The sequence below is a fragment of the Lissotriton helveticus genome, chromosome 6 (genome assembly GCF_964261635.1).
Source record: "Lissotriton helveticus chromosome 6, aLisHel1.1, whole genome shotgun sequence".
Taxonomy (NCBI): domain Eukaryota; kingdom Metazoa; phylum Chordata; class Amphibia; order Caudata; family Salamandridae; genus Lissotriton; species Lissotriton helveticus.
Window position 1 is genome coordinate 1,361,514,520 of NC_136067.1, and position 16,092 is coordinate 1,361,530,611.

A 16,092-nucleotide genomic window follows, 5' to 3' on the forward strand; every position below is an offset into this window, starting at 1 on the left:
GAGCGACAAAATAAGGAAAGTGAGGAAAGAATTGAGGAAAACACTTCGTATGGAAGTCTTCCCCCTAAGGTACCTAGCCAAGATCCTGGGCCTTCTTTCCTCCACGATTCAAGCTATATTCCCAGGACCCCTTCACTATCGGGCATTGCAAAGACTCAAGTCAAGACACTTGAGATCCAACGGATCATACTCCCAACTAATCTCCCTAGACCAAGAGTCCAAAACAGAACTACTCTGGTGGCTCAAAAATCTAGAGGCTTGGAATGGAAGAGCCATCTTCGGAGAATTACCGGATTTAATAATAGAATCAGATGCGAGTTTAGAAGGCTGGGGTGCCAGATGTGGAAACTCGTCAACAGGGGGCCGCTGGACCCAACAAGAAAAAGAGTTACATATCAACTGCTTAGAATTACTAGCAGGTTCATTTGCGGTCCGGTGTTTCACCCAAGACTCAATGAAATGTTGTGTAACTCTTCGAATGGACAACGTGTCAGCAGTTCGCTATGTCAGCAAACTGGGCGGCCCGCATTCCAAAGATCTGTCAGACTTAGCGAAGGGCCTATGGTACTACTGCTTGAACAAAGGTATTTCAGTTGTCGCGGAACATATTCCCGGACTGAAGAACGAAGTTGCAGATTGGTACTCCAGGAATTTCAGGGACTCCAGCAATTGGAGACTGAACAGAGATGTATTCTTATCCATTCAAACAATCTGGGGCCCATTCACAACGGATCTGTTTGCAGACCAAATAAACACCCACCTGAAAGACTTCTTCAGCTGGAGACCAGACCCTCAGGCCACGAAAGTAGATGCCTTTTTACAAGACTGGACAAACCTAGCACCTTATGCCTTTCCTCCTTTCTCAATGCTCCCTCGACTTCTCCTCCATGCCCGACGTTACAATCAGAGCATGGTCGTGATAGCCCCTCTTTGGAGATCCCAAGCGTGGTTTCCAATTATTCTGGAAATGAGCATAGATTTCCCGATTTTAATTCCCTCTTTCAAGGAAATCCTTCTAGATCCAGAGGGTCATACTCACCCCCTTGTAGAGCAGGGCCTTCTAACTCTGACGGCATGGAAGATTTCAGGAGACAATGGAGAGTCCCTGGACTTTCGTCAAATGCTTTCAGACTCATTTCTGAATCATGGGCACCTGGAACAAGAAAGGCATATAGACTGGCATGGAACAAATGGGTTCGCTGGTGCATTCAACGGCATTACGATCCCGTTTCAACTGATCTAGTCAATGCTATCAATTATCTTTCAGATCTCTTCACTTCAGGGCTCTCTTACAGAACTGTTTATGTTTACAGATCGGCAATCTCAGCCGGTCACTCCTTAATTAATGGTCTTTCTGTTGGACAAAACCTTCTTACTAAAAAGATAATGAGAAGTATGAGGGTTCTAAACCCTCCTGTCCCAAAATACACCACTCTGTGGGACGTCACTCTTGTTCTCAGGACTTTAGATTCATGGGGAGATAACTCTTCTCTATCTCTTAAACGCATTTCCTTCAAGATTACCGTCTTATTGTGTCTGGTGTCTTTTCGTAGAACTTCTGACGTTAAGGCTCTGGACATTTCTAGTAGGACTTTCCAACCTGAAGGAGTTTGCTTCTTCCTTAAGAAAAGGACAAAGACCTTGTCCTCCTCAATTTTCTATCCCTTCTTCCCTACGAACGATAGACTCTGTGTGGTCAGATGCTTAAAAGAATATGAAAAAAGAACTAAATGTCTTAGAATGAATGATTCACAACTACTGATTTCTTATAGACCTCCTCATAAAGGAGTCTCTTCCCCAACCTTAGCCAGGTGGGTTAAGAACGTTATGCATGAAAGTGGTGTTGATATTTCTATTTTTGGTGCTCATTCTTTGAGAGGTGCTTCAGCCTCTAAAGCCTTCTGCCTAGGAGGAGGGTTACAAGACATCCTTAGGGCTGCAGATTGGTCCAATGATAGTATGTTTAGAGCATGTTATTTCAAACCAATACCTAATGTGATTGATAATGTTCTTAATGCACTTTAAACTTGCATAATATGGCCTCCGTGTCTTGCCATAAAATTTAGATTTTTCACAGCCTGCTGGGCAGAAAATCTGGATTTTATTAAGGACACGGAGGCTAATATTATCCCACCTCCTTGTTATACCCTCCCATTTATGATGTTCACTTTTCTCTTTCAGAATAATGGGATTCTGAATTTTAACTATGGATTTTGGATCTTCAAGTTTTTTGGATCCTCCAGTTTGTCTCAAGTTGATCTTTCCTCGCAGTCCTAACAAAGAAGGATGGGAGATGGTTTCTAAGGGACTTTATTCCTACTAAGAATGTTCATTGATGTTCTACATTCTATTGTTGCTACTGAGCTGTGGTAATAAAGGAGATTTGCATAATATTAGCCTCCGTGTCCTTAATAAAATCCAGATTTTCTGCCCAGCAGGCTGTGAAAAATCTAAATTTACCCTACGGCTCTCAATATAGACGAAAACCTTTTTTAAAGTTTCATTGAAACTAGCTTCGGGGGGAATATAGGCATTGATCAACACTATGGGTTTAGATACCTCAACATTTTCCTGGCCAAATAACGTTATAGTCTGAAAGAGGTTACAAGGGTCCAGAAAGTGTGAGAAATTCCATTTTATCCGGTTGGATAGCAGACAGGCAATTCCCCCCCTAGCATGACCTCTTCTGGATGGGACAGCAGGACCTTCTAGTACAAAATAGTCCCTTCCAATTTGAAGTTTTTCCGAGCACCAGGTCTCCTGGAGACAGATCACACTGGCTTTTAAAGACATAAGGAATTGAGTTTTTTCTGGGCAGTTCTTTAACCCAGCACACTTCCAAGATATTAGTGATAAGTCATCGCTAAAGGAGAGGCTTGGGCGGGTACTCAATAGTCAATTTTTTAGACAGAACACTTGGTAACCAATTCCAACGAAGGGTTTCATCTAGTACCCTATCTTGAGGAGGGGGTATAGGAGGGTTAGGGTAGGATACAAAACGATGATCTTTGGACAGGCAAATTTTCAAATCATTGAACCCACGGGAATTTTGTACATTTCTGGTCACAACCTGTAAGCGAGGTAAAATGGACCCTAAGGCCTCTAAAGACTTAACAGGTCCGGCAAACAGGAGATTCCCCCAAACGGGCATAACATCAATCCCTCTACTCTGAAATTCTTCAGACCTTTGTAAAATTAAATTTACCACTAATTTGGCTTAGAATTTTACCCTCGTTAAGTTTCTACCCTCTGTCTTCAGGATCCGAACTAGATCTATATCTGTAGTTTGAAGCAGTTTCAACCCTGCTGATTCGTGGAAATATTTAAGAAGTAAAGATCTATTCAGTATACAATCGGCATCAAAGAGGGGAAGGAAATCGAGAATAAGGGTATCGACGAACTCCTCTGTGGGAGATTCCTGGGGCACTTGGCAAACCACCACTCCTTCCCTTTTATTGGAACAGGGACTTGCCAAGGGATTAAGAACGGAGGGTACGGGGCGAGTTGAGAAGATCTCATTTTTGGGGGGAATTGAAATTAGCAAATCCCCATTTACCATAAGGGGCTCTCCTAGAGAGCTGGGAATGCAGGGAAGAGAGTCAGGGCTCAATAAACTCTGAGCCTTGGAAATTGAAGTATCCACTGCTGTATTACCTTCCTCACCTACATCCTTCAGTACCAACTGGGAAGCCTGAAATGATTCTTGATTTGAAATCATTTCCAGGTTTGATCTCCAAAGGATTTTTCTCCGTCTATTCTTTTCAATTCTCTAATTTGTCTTCTCTTTTTTGTCCCATTCTTCTTAACTTTCCCTAAATTCTCCTTTTTTCTATCACCTTCTTGTTCTTGAATCAGCTTATCGCCCCCAATAAGCTGTTTATTGAAGATGGGAAATAATTCTTTATCTACATTAGGTTCCATTTCGTACTGCTCTTCAACTAACAAGGGTAGGTCTATGTCATTTTTTTGTCCCCCTTTCATGTGAAACCTCTACTACTCGATCTATGTCCCCTACACAGTTTGAAATGGGGGTTTTCAGAGGGAGGACTAATTTTACCCCGCCATTTGAAGGATGAGAAACAGAGGGGAATCCGTTATCCTGCAAACTAATTTCTTGAGCTACAGGGACATCTTTCACAGTATCTGGAACGAGACTCGATTTAACCTCTGGTTTATTGCATAATAAGGTCTTCAATATTTGGGTTACTGTTTCCAAAACGCAATCAGAACCCCCAACAAATTTCTCTAATAGTACCAAAATGGATTAAAGCAGATGTTCAAGGGAGGCTAAACAGTCGGAGACTGGTTTATCCAATCTAGGGGGATCCTTAGCATCACAACCTGTTATATTAAGATTGAAATTCATAGAGGTATCTAACTGTGAGATATTCGAGGGCGTACTGCTGTAGAGATGGAGGACAGGTGCAACTGGAGTTGTTGGAGTTTTGTGTAGGTCCCTCATCTTAACAGAATCCACCTCGATATATCTTCTGCAGAGATCCAAATCCAGGTCAGAAGAGGCTAGGACACTATTATTCCCTTCTTTAGATGGTAAAGGGCTTGCTTCATATCTTTCGGGGGGAGGCTCCCTAGTCTTAGGGAGAGGGACATGATCAGACACCACCTCCCTTTTTTCAACAGCTTCCGGGAGGGTTTGAAACAAAAGAGAAGAAGAAGAAGAAGAAGAATGATTATTTAGATTATGAATGATAGGAGACACATGATCAGACAATAAAACCATATCTTCTCTTAATGTGGCTGGAGGAGAAGCCCCCTTTTCTATAATATTCTTGTGTACCAAAACCTCAGTACACAGTCCCATTCGGAAAGAGGTTTTTTCCGATTCATCATTGGAAGGATCGACATTTGGCGCTCTATTTTTTCCCCGCTCCCAAAGATTAAATAACTGGCAAGTACCCTTAAGTTGTACAGCATGATTGTCCTTATTTCGAAGGGGGTTTGATTTTGTTTTAGAACACGACCTCCCAAGCAGTAGTCTTCCGGATCTAAGTTTTTTGGCCGTCATTTCCAATGGAACTCAAAGATGACAAGGTTGTTAGAAACAATCAACAGAACACAATGCCAAAATGTGGGGGACACTAGTGGGCTTTAGAGTGAATAAAATAAAAGGTTCAGCTGTCTTCAGCCGTCTTCAACCTCTGAGGGCCTCAGAACGGGCCCGCCCCTTTGCCCGGGCTTGGACGTGCGCGTTTTTCCCTAAGCCCGCTGATCCTTACAGTCCCCGCAGGGGAGGGAACACTCCACTCGGCTCCTCCAGTCGATGGTAAGTCCATACAACAAAGTTTTCTTCAAGCGGCGCCCGAGCAGTGGGAAGTGAAACCGGCAATCAGGCAGCACTACCGCTTCATCACTCTGTTGGGCAGCAGTATGATAAGGCAAGACCCAACCTTCCAGATAATAAGACCAATAAGTCCAGGCGGGAGGGGGGGCGGGAAGAGGACCAGCTGCGGCGAGACTACAAGCGCAGCGCCCGCTGGTCCTCGCAGTCCCGCAGGGCAGGGAACACTCCACTCGGCTCCTCCAGTTGATGGAAAGACCGTGCAACAAAGTTTTCTTCAAGGGGCGCCCACGAAATGGGAAATGAAACCGGCAATCAGGCAGCACTATCGCTTCGTCACTCCGTTGGGCAGCAGTATGATGTGTCACTCTTGCCACGTGTGTACTAAACACTCACTGCCATCTCTCCAAACACACATTTTACATGTAAGGTTTTCATGTCGCCTAAGAAAACCGCTCCAGTGCCCAGCCCGACTTTCCAGCCTCCTGCTGCCACCCGCCGTCCGTGCTGTCCGTGCTCTGCTTTCTCTGCTTTCTCTGCTCTGCTTGCTGGGGGCCGAGAGCCGAAGAGCCGGGACCGCGGAGCTGCAAAGCCGCACCCGCCAGATGCGTGAGGTCCCGCACGGCGATGGGGAAACGGCAGCTCACAGCGGCTCACGGCGTGCAGGAACACGGCAGGAACTCGCCGGGGAAACAGCGAAATCGCCCGTTTAGTCACGGCGATTACAAGAAGTAGACAGCCAACAAGCCAACCTTTCGACCAGCCGACCGGAGCAGAATGGCGTCCTGGCGTCTGACACGATGCTCACAAGCTCCCTCTAACGTTGAACGAAAGACTAAAGCTGTCAATGACGCAGCAAAAAATAAATCTTTTCTGGAAGCTAAAGAAATGTTCAAACATCGGCATGGGTGGACTGTGATTAACTCTTACAAATCTTTAAAGCCGGAAGCTTATTTAACAGCTCACTTTAGCTTGCAGTTAAAAAAGAGCTTCACAGACTATTGGATGGACTTGCATGATTCAAAAGACCTACAGCCATCTTGGAAAAGCTCCCAACAAGCAGCTCATTGTCGATTATGTGGCTTTTACAAGGAATCGTTAACTCATCTGCTATGTGCATGCCCTGTAGTTATTGATCTGAGGAGACAGTATTTAAAACCCATTTTTAACAAATTGAATATTCGCACGTGTAGGCAAGGCGTGATACGCTGGTTGGAAGGTTCCTAGATAATCTTGGCCTGCCGGGGAGTAAAAAAATCTGGAAGACGTAAGGAAATTTGTACAACAAGCTAATCTGGAAGAAAACAAAAGTATGATCAATGCCGGCAGGGGCCTAGCTGATTCATTTATGTAACAAACAGACTGAATGTAAAACTCATTCAGAGACAATTGAATTAGTAGGTCCTCAGAAGTTTGCTTTTAAAACACATCTTACACTGTACTGTATAATTGCAGTTTTCTTCCATGAACTTGCTATTTTTACTCAGGGCTTTCTAACTATCCAGCTTGTTGTTTTAACACTGATCGTAAGGTCGAAAGAAAGCATTATCACAGTACTAGCAATGAACAAGATGTATTTAGTAAATATCCCCACAATGCATTTATAATGTTAAATGCCGATGGTTTAGCACTTGCACTTTAGCTAATAACCAAAGGGATCCCATCCCATCAATATTGCTTTGTTTTAATCATGTATGTAAAGACACTTTTTTTAATTTTGGGGAATGGGAATTTTGTAAAGATTTTAATTAATCATATATTATGACTATGATTATTGCGCAGTAGTATATTCTTGTCTGTTTAAGGACTCACTATATAAAATATAGGAATTTAAAAACGTTGTTCCAGACTGATGTTGAGCCGGAAAAAAAAATCTGACTATGTTTCTCCTGCACCTGTAATCGCTGTACTGGTTACATAGCGAACAGAACATTCAATTTCAAACATTGTGTCTTATAAATAAACCTTTTCAGGCATAAGCATTGTTCCATGCCTACACAATCAAAGTCTGAGATCAACTCATTCACTCAGACTGCTAGTTCCTTAATGTTAGCTACTTACCCGATAAGTGGATTTTTGCAGCTGCAGGGGGACTCAGTAAGTTACATACTTGTTAACGAAAATTAATTGATCTACACGTTACAAATACCAGCAAGGCTACTCTACTCCGCCACCAATCCTTTATAGGTCAGTAAACTAAGCACCATTGAATTCAGCGATATTAACACTCTGTTGCCAATTCTAGTGCCATGAAAGCCCTTCGGTATAAGCGGAGATTTACCAAAACCCAAACAAGATAACTCTTATAGCCTACTATCCATTACAAAGTGAGTTCCATTGTTTGTAATATCTCTACGATTAAATGCACAAGTGCTCTCTCCACAGAATGTTATTTTTAGCAAATGCTAACATTTTAGCCGACCTCCCTATACAGTGCCTCAATGAGAAAGGTTTCCCAGAGTCAACTCATAAAGAATCGAGAATGAACGCAAATTACTCAGCCTGAGAAGAATACAGTGACACGGTTTGCGGTTTTCCGTTAATAATCACATCCGAATGAAGCACACTACGCATCTCGGGACTCGCATGCTTATACATAAACACAGACACACACCCGTAGGCGGTGTCAAATGATCGCGTCACCTGCAAAGCAAAAACATCCACGTGAATATGTCCTCAGCTGGCGAAGCAGGTAAGGAGGCAGCGCAGTATAAACAAGTCATTCGCAGAATCAATCAACATAGGTTATGATGACAACACAACCCGCCCGCCCTCTCACCTTTGCGCTCCTCGTCGATGCGCAGACCCTGCGAGATGCATTCGAAGGCCTGTCGGTGAGCCGCCCGGACGCGCTCCGCCTGCCGCTCCTGCTCGGGCCCTTGAGAGCCGCGAGCCGCCATGCCCGGGGCGATTCTTTGCCAGCACCAGGCGCACAACAATGCCACTTGCAGAGCGAGGAATCGCAGTAACGCGAAGAAAGCCAGCAGAGGGTACGAGAGGTGCCGCAGGCCGCGCTTGTGAAGCGGGGCTTCCCGGGGCACTGGTGACGAACACTGTTTTGGGGTGACAGGACGGGCCGCAACTCTGCCGGGACTGCCGCCGGGCACCGGGCCGCGCTCCTGCTTGCCTCTCGAGCCCGGGGAATGCATTCACAGGGTGGTGCAGCCAGGGTGCCCGGCACGCACACAACTGACAGCCTTCCTGGCCCCACCCTCGCCCCCCCCCCCCAGCGCAGCCCTCAGTCGCGAGCCACGCCTCTCCACTCTCTTCCCGAGGAGCGCCGCCGCTGCTGTCTGTCACACGCAGCCCCGCCCACTTGCGCGTGAACCGTCTGTGCGCTGTGCGATAACGGGCAGTTGTGTGCACAAAACTAAGGGGTGAAATTGATTGTTTACCTAGTTACGTGTACAATGACATAAAGCGATTGTGCGAGTGACGTTTTTGGCCGAGGTGGGCGAGCCGTGTGATATGATGGTCTATTTGGGGCGATTAAACAGCTATTGGCCAAGTTTACTCACATACGGCGCTCTTATATACCTAAAACATGAACCAATACAATGTAGATTGAAGAAAGGGGAACATATTCCTTTTTGACTTATACTTTACAACCATAGCATCGAAAGTGGATGTAGCGTTAAAGCCAGAGTTGTGTAGTTGGGGAAGCAGGTCTGAGTCTCGGCTTCATATCAACATCTGATTCTGGACCACTTCAATGATCTTTCTTTGCCTCAAAAAATAAAAGAAAAAATGAATGTGACCTTGCGTAATGTAAGTGATGCTAATTTGAAGCGCTCAAATTTCTTCGGGCAAAGTTCGCACTCTATAAAACTATAAAAACAAAGCAGTGCGCACGGGGTATAGGTTGATGTTTTAAGAGTTATTAGTAATTTGGTAAATATTTGAGCTTTCGCAGCAAGCGTACATTAAAGCAGCTTTGGTTTGTATTGGCTTGTGTTGTGGAATTAGTACTATGGAAACAGGCTTCAAGAACTTCCGAGACAAAAGAAGCTGCAAAATGTTTCGCCTGACACTAAGATGGCTGCCACGCAGTGTAAAGATTCTTAAACAGGGAGCGTTCACTCGTTCGAGAAATGTGTCTAGAATCTTTAAAAGTGAAAGTGAAAGTGACAGCGGCAAGGAAGAAAACAGCTGTGCTTAAACTGTTGCTTCATTAAATTGGTTTGGCTTATTTATTTTTTACTAGGATATATATCCCAGAGGATGCGACGCTATTTGAACAGAACAGCTGCCGCCTTTGGAAGTGGACTACTAGGATTGGCTCAAAATCCAGCGGTTCTGGAAAAAATCGCCCCCCCCTCCAACCCCGTGCATCAAAAAGGAATGTGACCATGAGTCATGTAAAACAGCAAAACAAATAGACGTGGTAATTTTATGTACGAGAATGCGGCAATACTGAACGATTTACCTTGTACTAGTTTATGTTTTGAAAAGGCATACTTAAGCAAATGTCTGTACTCTTAAAGTCAACCGGACTCTAGTAGATTGGCTAACCATTGAGCTCAGACTGTGGGAAAACGTGGAAGCACTGTGCTTGTTAGTTGGACGAGGTCCCTCTCAAATATGGCCGCCATGTAAAGGAGGGTTCCTTAGTCCTCTCTCCATTATGATCATCCCGCCCTCGCTTTGCGTCCTCGGCAGCAGCAACGATCGTCCAACACTGGTTGTTGCTGTGGTGTTTGCAGGTGAGAGAAGAGGGTTGTAGGTTTTGGCAAGCATGGGATGTATGTAGCGTCGGCCTGCTATTCATTTGAGATCGTGTTGCTGACAGAGTGGTTCTGTTTGTGTCCAAAGAGCTGCTCCGCTCCTCCTTGGCACCTGGTTGCAAGAGACCCTACTGCTGGACACTCGGAGTTCTTAGAGGGTTGGTAACAATAATAACATTTTTGAAGACCCCACAATCCCTCGTTTAATATGAGAAGAGAACTCCACTGCTAGTTAACCCCACCCGCGTTATGGACGGCCGAGGATGCGGGTTTACTTCACTCCAGAAGTTAAAGCGATGCGAGCAAATGTGTTTATTTATGCGTTTTTATTTAGCGCGAACTTTACCCAAAGGTGTCAGACCGCTTTATCAATAGAATATTACATAAGGACTTCAGAGTACATGGATCACATAAAAAGAGAGTTGGTTGTGTGCAGATAAAACTCATTGTTATCCTCCTAACCTCCGTTTCTAGTCCCAAAAACCTTACATGAGAAATGTATGCATGCATATTGAGAACTAAGGTTTGATATTATGTTTACATATATAGATATATCCCAAATGTACTTTGCAGCAACTCGGAGAGGGGGAGGTCTCTGTTTATTGTACAAGCTAATCCTCTGTTACAATGGATAATGCTCTGCAGTTTCAAGATTCTATGCGTGAATGGGTAAGGTAGCCAGTTTTGAGGTCTCACCTGACAGCGCAAATGCACGTTGCTGTCAAGTGATATTGCTTACAGTAAAGGGCTTGGAGCCCGCCCATTTGTTTCCTTTTTTGTGTCAGTCTTATTTTCTCATTCCTAATTGCTCAGCGCGGATCTGAATTCACTTCCTATTCAGTGTGTGGAGCACAAACCAAGCACAGATTGATTCATTTTAATTAGTTTCCGACCACTGCTTGTATTCGGATTCAGACACTATTTCCCACCCACCACTCTCCCATCGTCCATTTTTCTTTCCCGTTTCCACTCCCACCCTACGTGTCCTTTACCACCCACATATCCCCTTCTTTAAGAAGAAAACAAATCTGGATGCTTCCTAGCGCTTTTTAGGTCTCGACCTCTGCCAATGCGCTTGCACATTGCAGATGTCGAGACATATAGAGGTGCAACAGGAAAGCTTACCAAGAGGGCTTTGGCAGGCGGATTACGCACAGTGCATGTGCCCATGCACGCGCTTGCCATTTGCTCTCCGAGCCGCCTCGCATCATCGCATCAGACCCGCCACAGAAATGCGGAGAGCTTCACACTTCAAAGGAATGCTTTCCCCTGCCCCCCTCTGCGCAATGCTGAGCTTGTACTTCGAGAGGCATGACATTTCCCACCAGCCACTTCACGCGCTCCGCAGAAACTCTTGAACAAGCGCGGATTCCTCCCAATGCATGTGAAGTATTGAAGCGCGACGCTTCGCCAGCGCGTGCTTGGCCTCACTCACACCCCATATGCTCGTTCCCTCCCACTCGCTCGCCTCCCGCTCCCCCCCAGTCTGTGCCTCTCATCATCGCATCAGGCCCCATTCATTGCAGTCAAGACGTGATAACATAACATAGACATCTATGACTCATGGAATGTACTTCTCCATTAACTTAGCTGTGATTTCCAATACTTGACAGGGGGCGGCGATGAAAGGGTAGTGATACGTTTCAGGGTGTAGAGTTCTTTGTCACATATCAAATGGTGCATCTTAATTGCTAATTTAGCCTGGTAAGTTAATGTGAGGATTCTTTAGTTCGTAGCCACAGATAACTAAAAACGCCACAGCACCACTCAGCGCCACAGCATCACTCAGCGCCACAGCATCACTCAGCGCCACTTGATGCCACAGCACCCCTCTGCGCCACAGCACCCCTCTGCGCCACAGCACCCCTCTGCGCCACAGCACCCCTCTGCGCCGCAGCACCCCTCTGCGCCGCAGCACCCGTCAGTGCCACAGCACCCCTCAACGCCACGGCATCCCTCAGCGCCACTCAAACGCCACAGCTCCACTGAAGGCCACCGCATCACTCAGCACCACTGAAGGCCACAGCATCACTACTGAAGGCTACAGCATCACTCAACACCACTGAAGGCCACAGCATCACTCAGCGCCACTGAAGGCCACAGCATCACTCAGCGCCACTGATGGCCACAGCATCACTCAGCGCCACTGAAGGCCACAGCATCACTCAGCGCCACTGAAGGCCACAGCATCACTCAGCACCACTGAAGGCCACAGCATCACTCAGCACCACTGAAGGCCACAGCATCACTCAGCACCACTGAAGGCCACAGCATCACTCTGTGCAACCATTCAACAACAACTGGTTCTAATATGTTCTCTCAATGTGTCAAGCTTTATTACAAATGTCACAAAAATATGTTAATATTTCACTTCTGTTCTTGGATTTTCATCACAATAAAATACACTGAACATAATCTTCCCAAAAGTTATTTACAAAAGTTTAAGCTATTGCCATTATAAATTACAATAACTTTTATTTAAGTATTAATTATTAAAATAAAACATTGTTGCTTGTAATATTAATACATCTAAGTCATGTAAATACAACACATATTGCATTACAAATGCTATAGGTGTCACGTTTGCGAAAGTTAAAACTATTGGCATTGTAAATGACAAAGCTATTAATTTCGCTATTTTCAAAACCAACACATAAATAAAAAATTTGTCATTTACAATACCAATAGCTCAAACTTTCCTAATGCGAGACCTATTGCATTGCAAATGCTTGTTCTTTTACTCTTCCTCCAGTTGTGCGTTCAGTTCCATCCTCCCTCCTGTATTGTCCACCCCTCCTCCTGTATTGTCCACCCCTATCTGCCATAAGAAAAAAAAAAAGAGGTATGACATATGGCCAGTGCCGGCGGCATGATAGCCTTTTTTTTCCTTTTCTTTTAACTCCACTTCTATGTTAATCTGGCCACACTAATTCATAGCAGAACCAACAAGCATTGGCATGCTCAATAGGTCTCGCTTTTGGGACCCTATAAGTATTTAGTCATGCAGCAGGTCCCAAAGGCAAGACCTATTGGCTATGCCAATGCTTATTTTAAACGTCCAGAGTGTCTCTAAATATCACGTGAAGTGTTTGTATGCAACTATGGGGGAAAAAGTAAAAGTTTATTTAAAATAAATGAATAATTATATCTCACAATTGTACTCTTAATGGCACCTGTATGGCAGCCAGTAGTTAGAAGTGACTGAAGTAGAAGTGCGTAATAGCAAGCTGGTGGCCGGCAAGGTAGCACTTTTGAAGCAACTACTAAACGTCTAGCCAGACTAGCGCATGCGTTAGCACTAGCGAGACCTAAAAAGGAAACCATCGTCCTCTGAGAATGAAAGTAAGGGAAAGTGGTGTTTAGACTTTGAATAATTTGTTCATTGCCACAAGTCAGCTTGTCAGCTACGACTGGCATATTTAATTCCCAGACCACATACACTTTAAAGATACTGGTCGTGGTCATTCCATCTTCCATCCTAAGGGAAGCCTAATTGCATGAGGCAGTCTCTTTTGGTGAGATGTTTAGACATGTTTACCACCCTCCCTTTTGATTCCGCTGAGTTGCTAAGCACGAGGTACAGTTTCCTCGTGTGCTTTACCTGAAATGCTTTCCTTTGAAGTCCAACAGAACCTTATAACAAGCATTGGCATTGCCAATAGGTCTCGCTTGTGGGACCTTATAAGTATTTAGTTTTGCAGCACAATATCCTTGTTGCATAATCGGATATTGTGCTGCAAAACTAAATACTTATAAGGTCCCACAAGCGAGACCTATTGGCAATGCCAATGCTTGTTAATGTTCCTTCTCCAAGTCTTAAGTGTTGCAGTGTGTTTTTTCTATCCAACTTCTTGGTGCAAGGGTCGGCTTGCTTTTTCCTCTACATGTGTGTCCGATCTGACTGCCAGAGTGCTGTTGGGGTTATTAAAGGTTAAATCACTGTTTTCAAATGTGAGGCAGAGCAAGTAACTCTTTGTTGCTCTGCACTTTTCCTGGATCCTGTTCTTCCAGCAGCAGCATCTCTGGAGGAGTCCGTATGCCATGTACTCTTTTCAGTCTTTTCCCCTCGCCAGTGTGCGCACAGCTCGGCAGACAGACACGCGGGCTTGAATCAGCGCAGGAGTGCTGCCACTATGTGTAACCCTGCAGGCTGCAGCTGTAGCGAGGTTTCTCCCGTGTGCCCATTTTTGTAAGATAGCAGCATTTTTGTTCCCTCACAAAACAGCTTTCATATAGCGTTTAAAACGTGGGTCTGCTGTCAGTGGAAGCTGTGCAGAGGTGCGCCGTGCGCTCTATCAGGCTTGTAATTAAAGCTGAATGCAAGAGACCTGGATGCGAAATACCCCTGTGCCTGCCCCCAGCTTTAGTTCTTTATTGAAAAGGACTACGTTTAAAGTCGCATTGTCTGAAGTACTGTTTCTTGTGAACGGCATTATGATTTGTGTACTAGTGTTATTTTTGGGTGGAGGCAGCAAATGCTTGGCGATGGAGGGCAGGAAAGTTAGAGAAAGAGGGGTGAGGGGTGGCGAGGCCTGGCAGGGAACAGATGGCCTGGGAGCGCTTAGAAGCCAAAAGTCAGCTGGGGACCGGGTGATTAGTAAATAACAATAAACCGAGTCAGCTTCATCACTCTTACGAAAATGACGACAGTTCATTTAATGTATAGAACTTTTTACTGTCTGCGTTTATTTCAGCTAGCGCAATAGGCTGCACTCGGGGGGCAGGAAGAAAATCGCCAAGTTTATAGTCTCACTTGGGTGCCTAGAAAATTTTAGGAGAGAATGTAAATCATGCGATAAACACGATGTAGAAATATGAAAAGGCCTTTTCTTTCACCTTACTGCATCAAGGTACGTAATTGAGAGACATTAATTGAATGTGATAGTTTTTTAAAATGAGTTGGACACATTCATTGCTCTCACTCTGAGAACAAATCAAGAGGCACGTCAGTTGTTTTGTGCATCCAGTATGTAGCCTAGATTCTTATTATACCTGGAGCAACATTATATTCTATTAAATTAACACAAAAGAGGATTTTGGGCAGCTCACTTACTGAACAAATGTATTTGAAGGTGCTTTTATATGTGATCATGCTGAAAAGACGCCATGAAATGAAATTTTTGCATAGAATCCAGTGCCGAGATTGGGGGAAAAAAGTTTTTTGCACACCCATAAATTAGTAGTCAAGATGTGGAAGAGGAAGGGAGTCAAGTCCCGTAAGGCGGATATTGAAAACGGAGTCTGATGGTTGGCTTATACATTTATTTAAAAAAATATATCCTGCAAAGAAATTGGCAACAGGGACACATGTGACAGTAAACCTGTTGTGTCTTACTAAATTGGCCACAAAGAGGTTGCATTTTAAAATATCTTACAGAGTTAAGACACCTGCTGCAGATAGGTGTCCCCAGCAATTCGGACGGGATTGTAATAGCAGTAGGATATATCTAGAATACCCATGGGTTAGGGCCAAGTCGGTGGTTACCGGGCATATCTGTGGTTAATACTAATGCTTTATATTGGTGTCTGGAGGTCTAAGACACTATTTCATTCTAACTAAATAAGATATTCTTTTCTTAAAAGTATGTATTAATTTTGGTCATAACGCAGAGTGATAGTCACTTAATGGCTGATGAAGTTGGACCATGTCTCAAAAGCATGTGGAGCCATCCAGTCTCCCAGTTAAGGATTTCACCCATGTTTATTGTCTAAAGCGGTGTTTCCTTATGTTATGCAGTCATGAATGTTGCATTCCTGAACCCCACTATAATCCTCACAAATGCACCTTAATTTCAAGTAAACTCATTAAATTGAGAGTATTTAATGGCCACACCAATGCCTCCAGTATAGCAAAGGGGTTGAATTTAACAGAGTAGAGCAAAAGTATTGTGTTTATATAGTATAGTATTGTATTGTAGTATTTGTAAAACATCTCATACCCCTCAAGAGGCCCCTAAATCCTTTCTTGGCCGATGAATAACTTAGTAATGATGCATATTAGGTAGAATATTCGTTTATAGTGTAGCCTGTGTATAGTGTGTTTAGTGATGCGCATGATATTTGAAGGTG

At 44.3% G+C, this 16,092-nt stretch overlaps 2 protein-coding genes across 9 annotated transcripts in view; one reads left to right on the forward strand and one right to left on the reverse strand.

Annotated features, from left to right (window-relative positions):
- SPAST (spastin) overlaps nucleotides 1-8,547 on the reverse strand; it is a 589,145-nt gene extending 580,598 nt beyond the window's left edge. For 3 of the 4 annotated variants that reach the window (XM_078649092.1, XM_078649091.1, XM_078649090.1), the window contains exon 1: nucleotides 8,079-8,523. In XM_078649092.1, coding sequence (XP_078505218.1) covers nucleotides 8,079-8,448 — 370 coding nt within the window. In that variant the 5' untranslated portion in view covers nucleotides 8,449-8,523. Of the gene's footprint in view, nucleotides 1-8,078 lie in introns of all 4 variants that reach the window. The other variant, XM_078649093.1, reaches the window with a different exon arrangement.
- DPY30 (dpy-30 histone methyltransferase complex regulatory subunit) overlaps nucleotides 8,225-16,092 on the forward strand; it is a 159,425-nt gene continuing 151,557 nt past the window's right edge. For 2 of the 5 annotated variants that reach the window (XM_078649094.1, XM_078649095.1), the window contains exon 1: nucleotides 9,032-9,067. In XM_078649094.1, the coding sequence (XP_078505220.1) occupies nucleotides 9,047-9,067 (21 nt within the window). In that variant the 5' untranslated portion in view covers nucleotides 9,032-9,046. Of the gene's footprint in view, nucleotides 8,290-9,031; nucleotides 9,068-9,862; nucleotides 10,003-10,035; nucleotides 10,182-16,092 lie in introns of those variants that run through there. The other 3 variants (XM_078649097.1, XM_078649096.1, XM_078649098.1) reach the window with 3 other exon arrangements.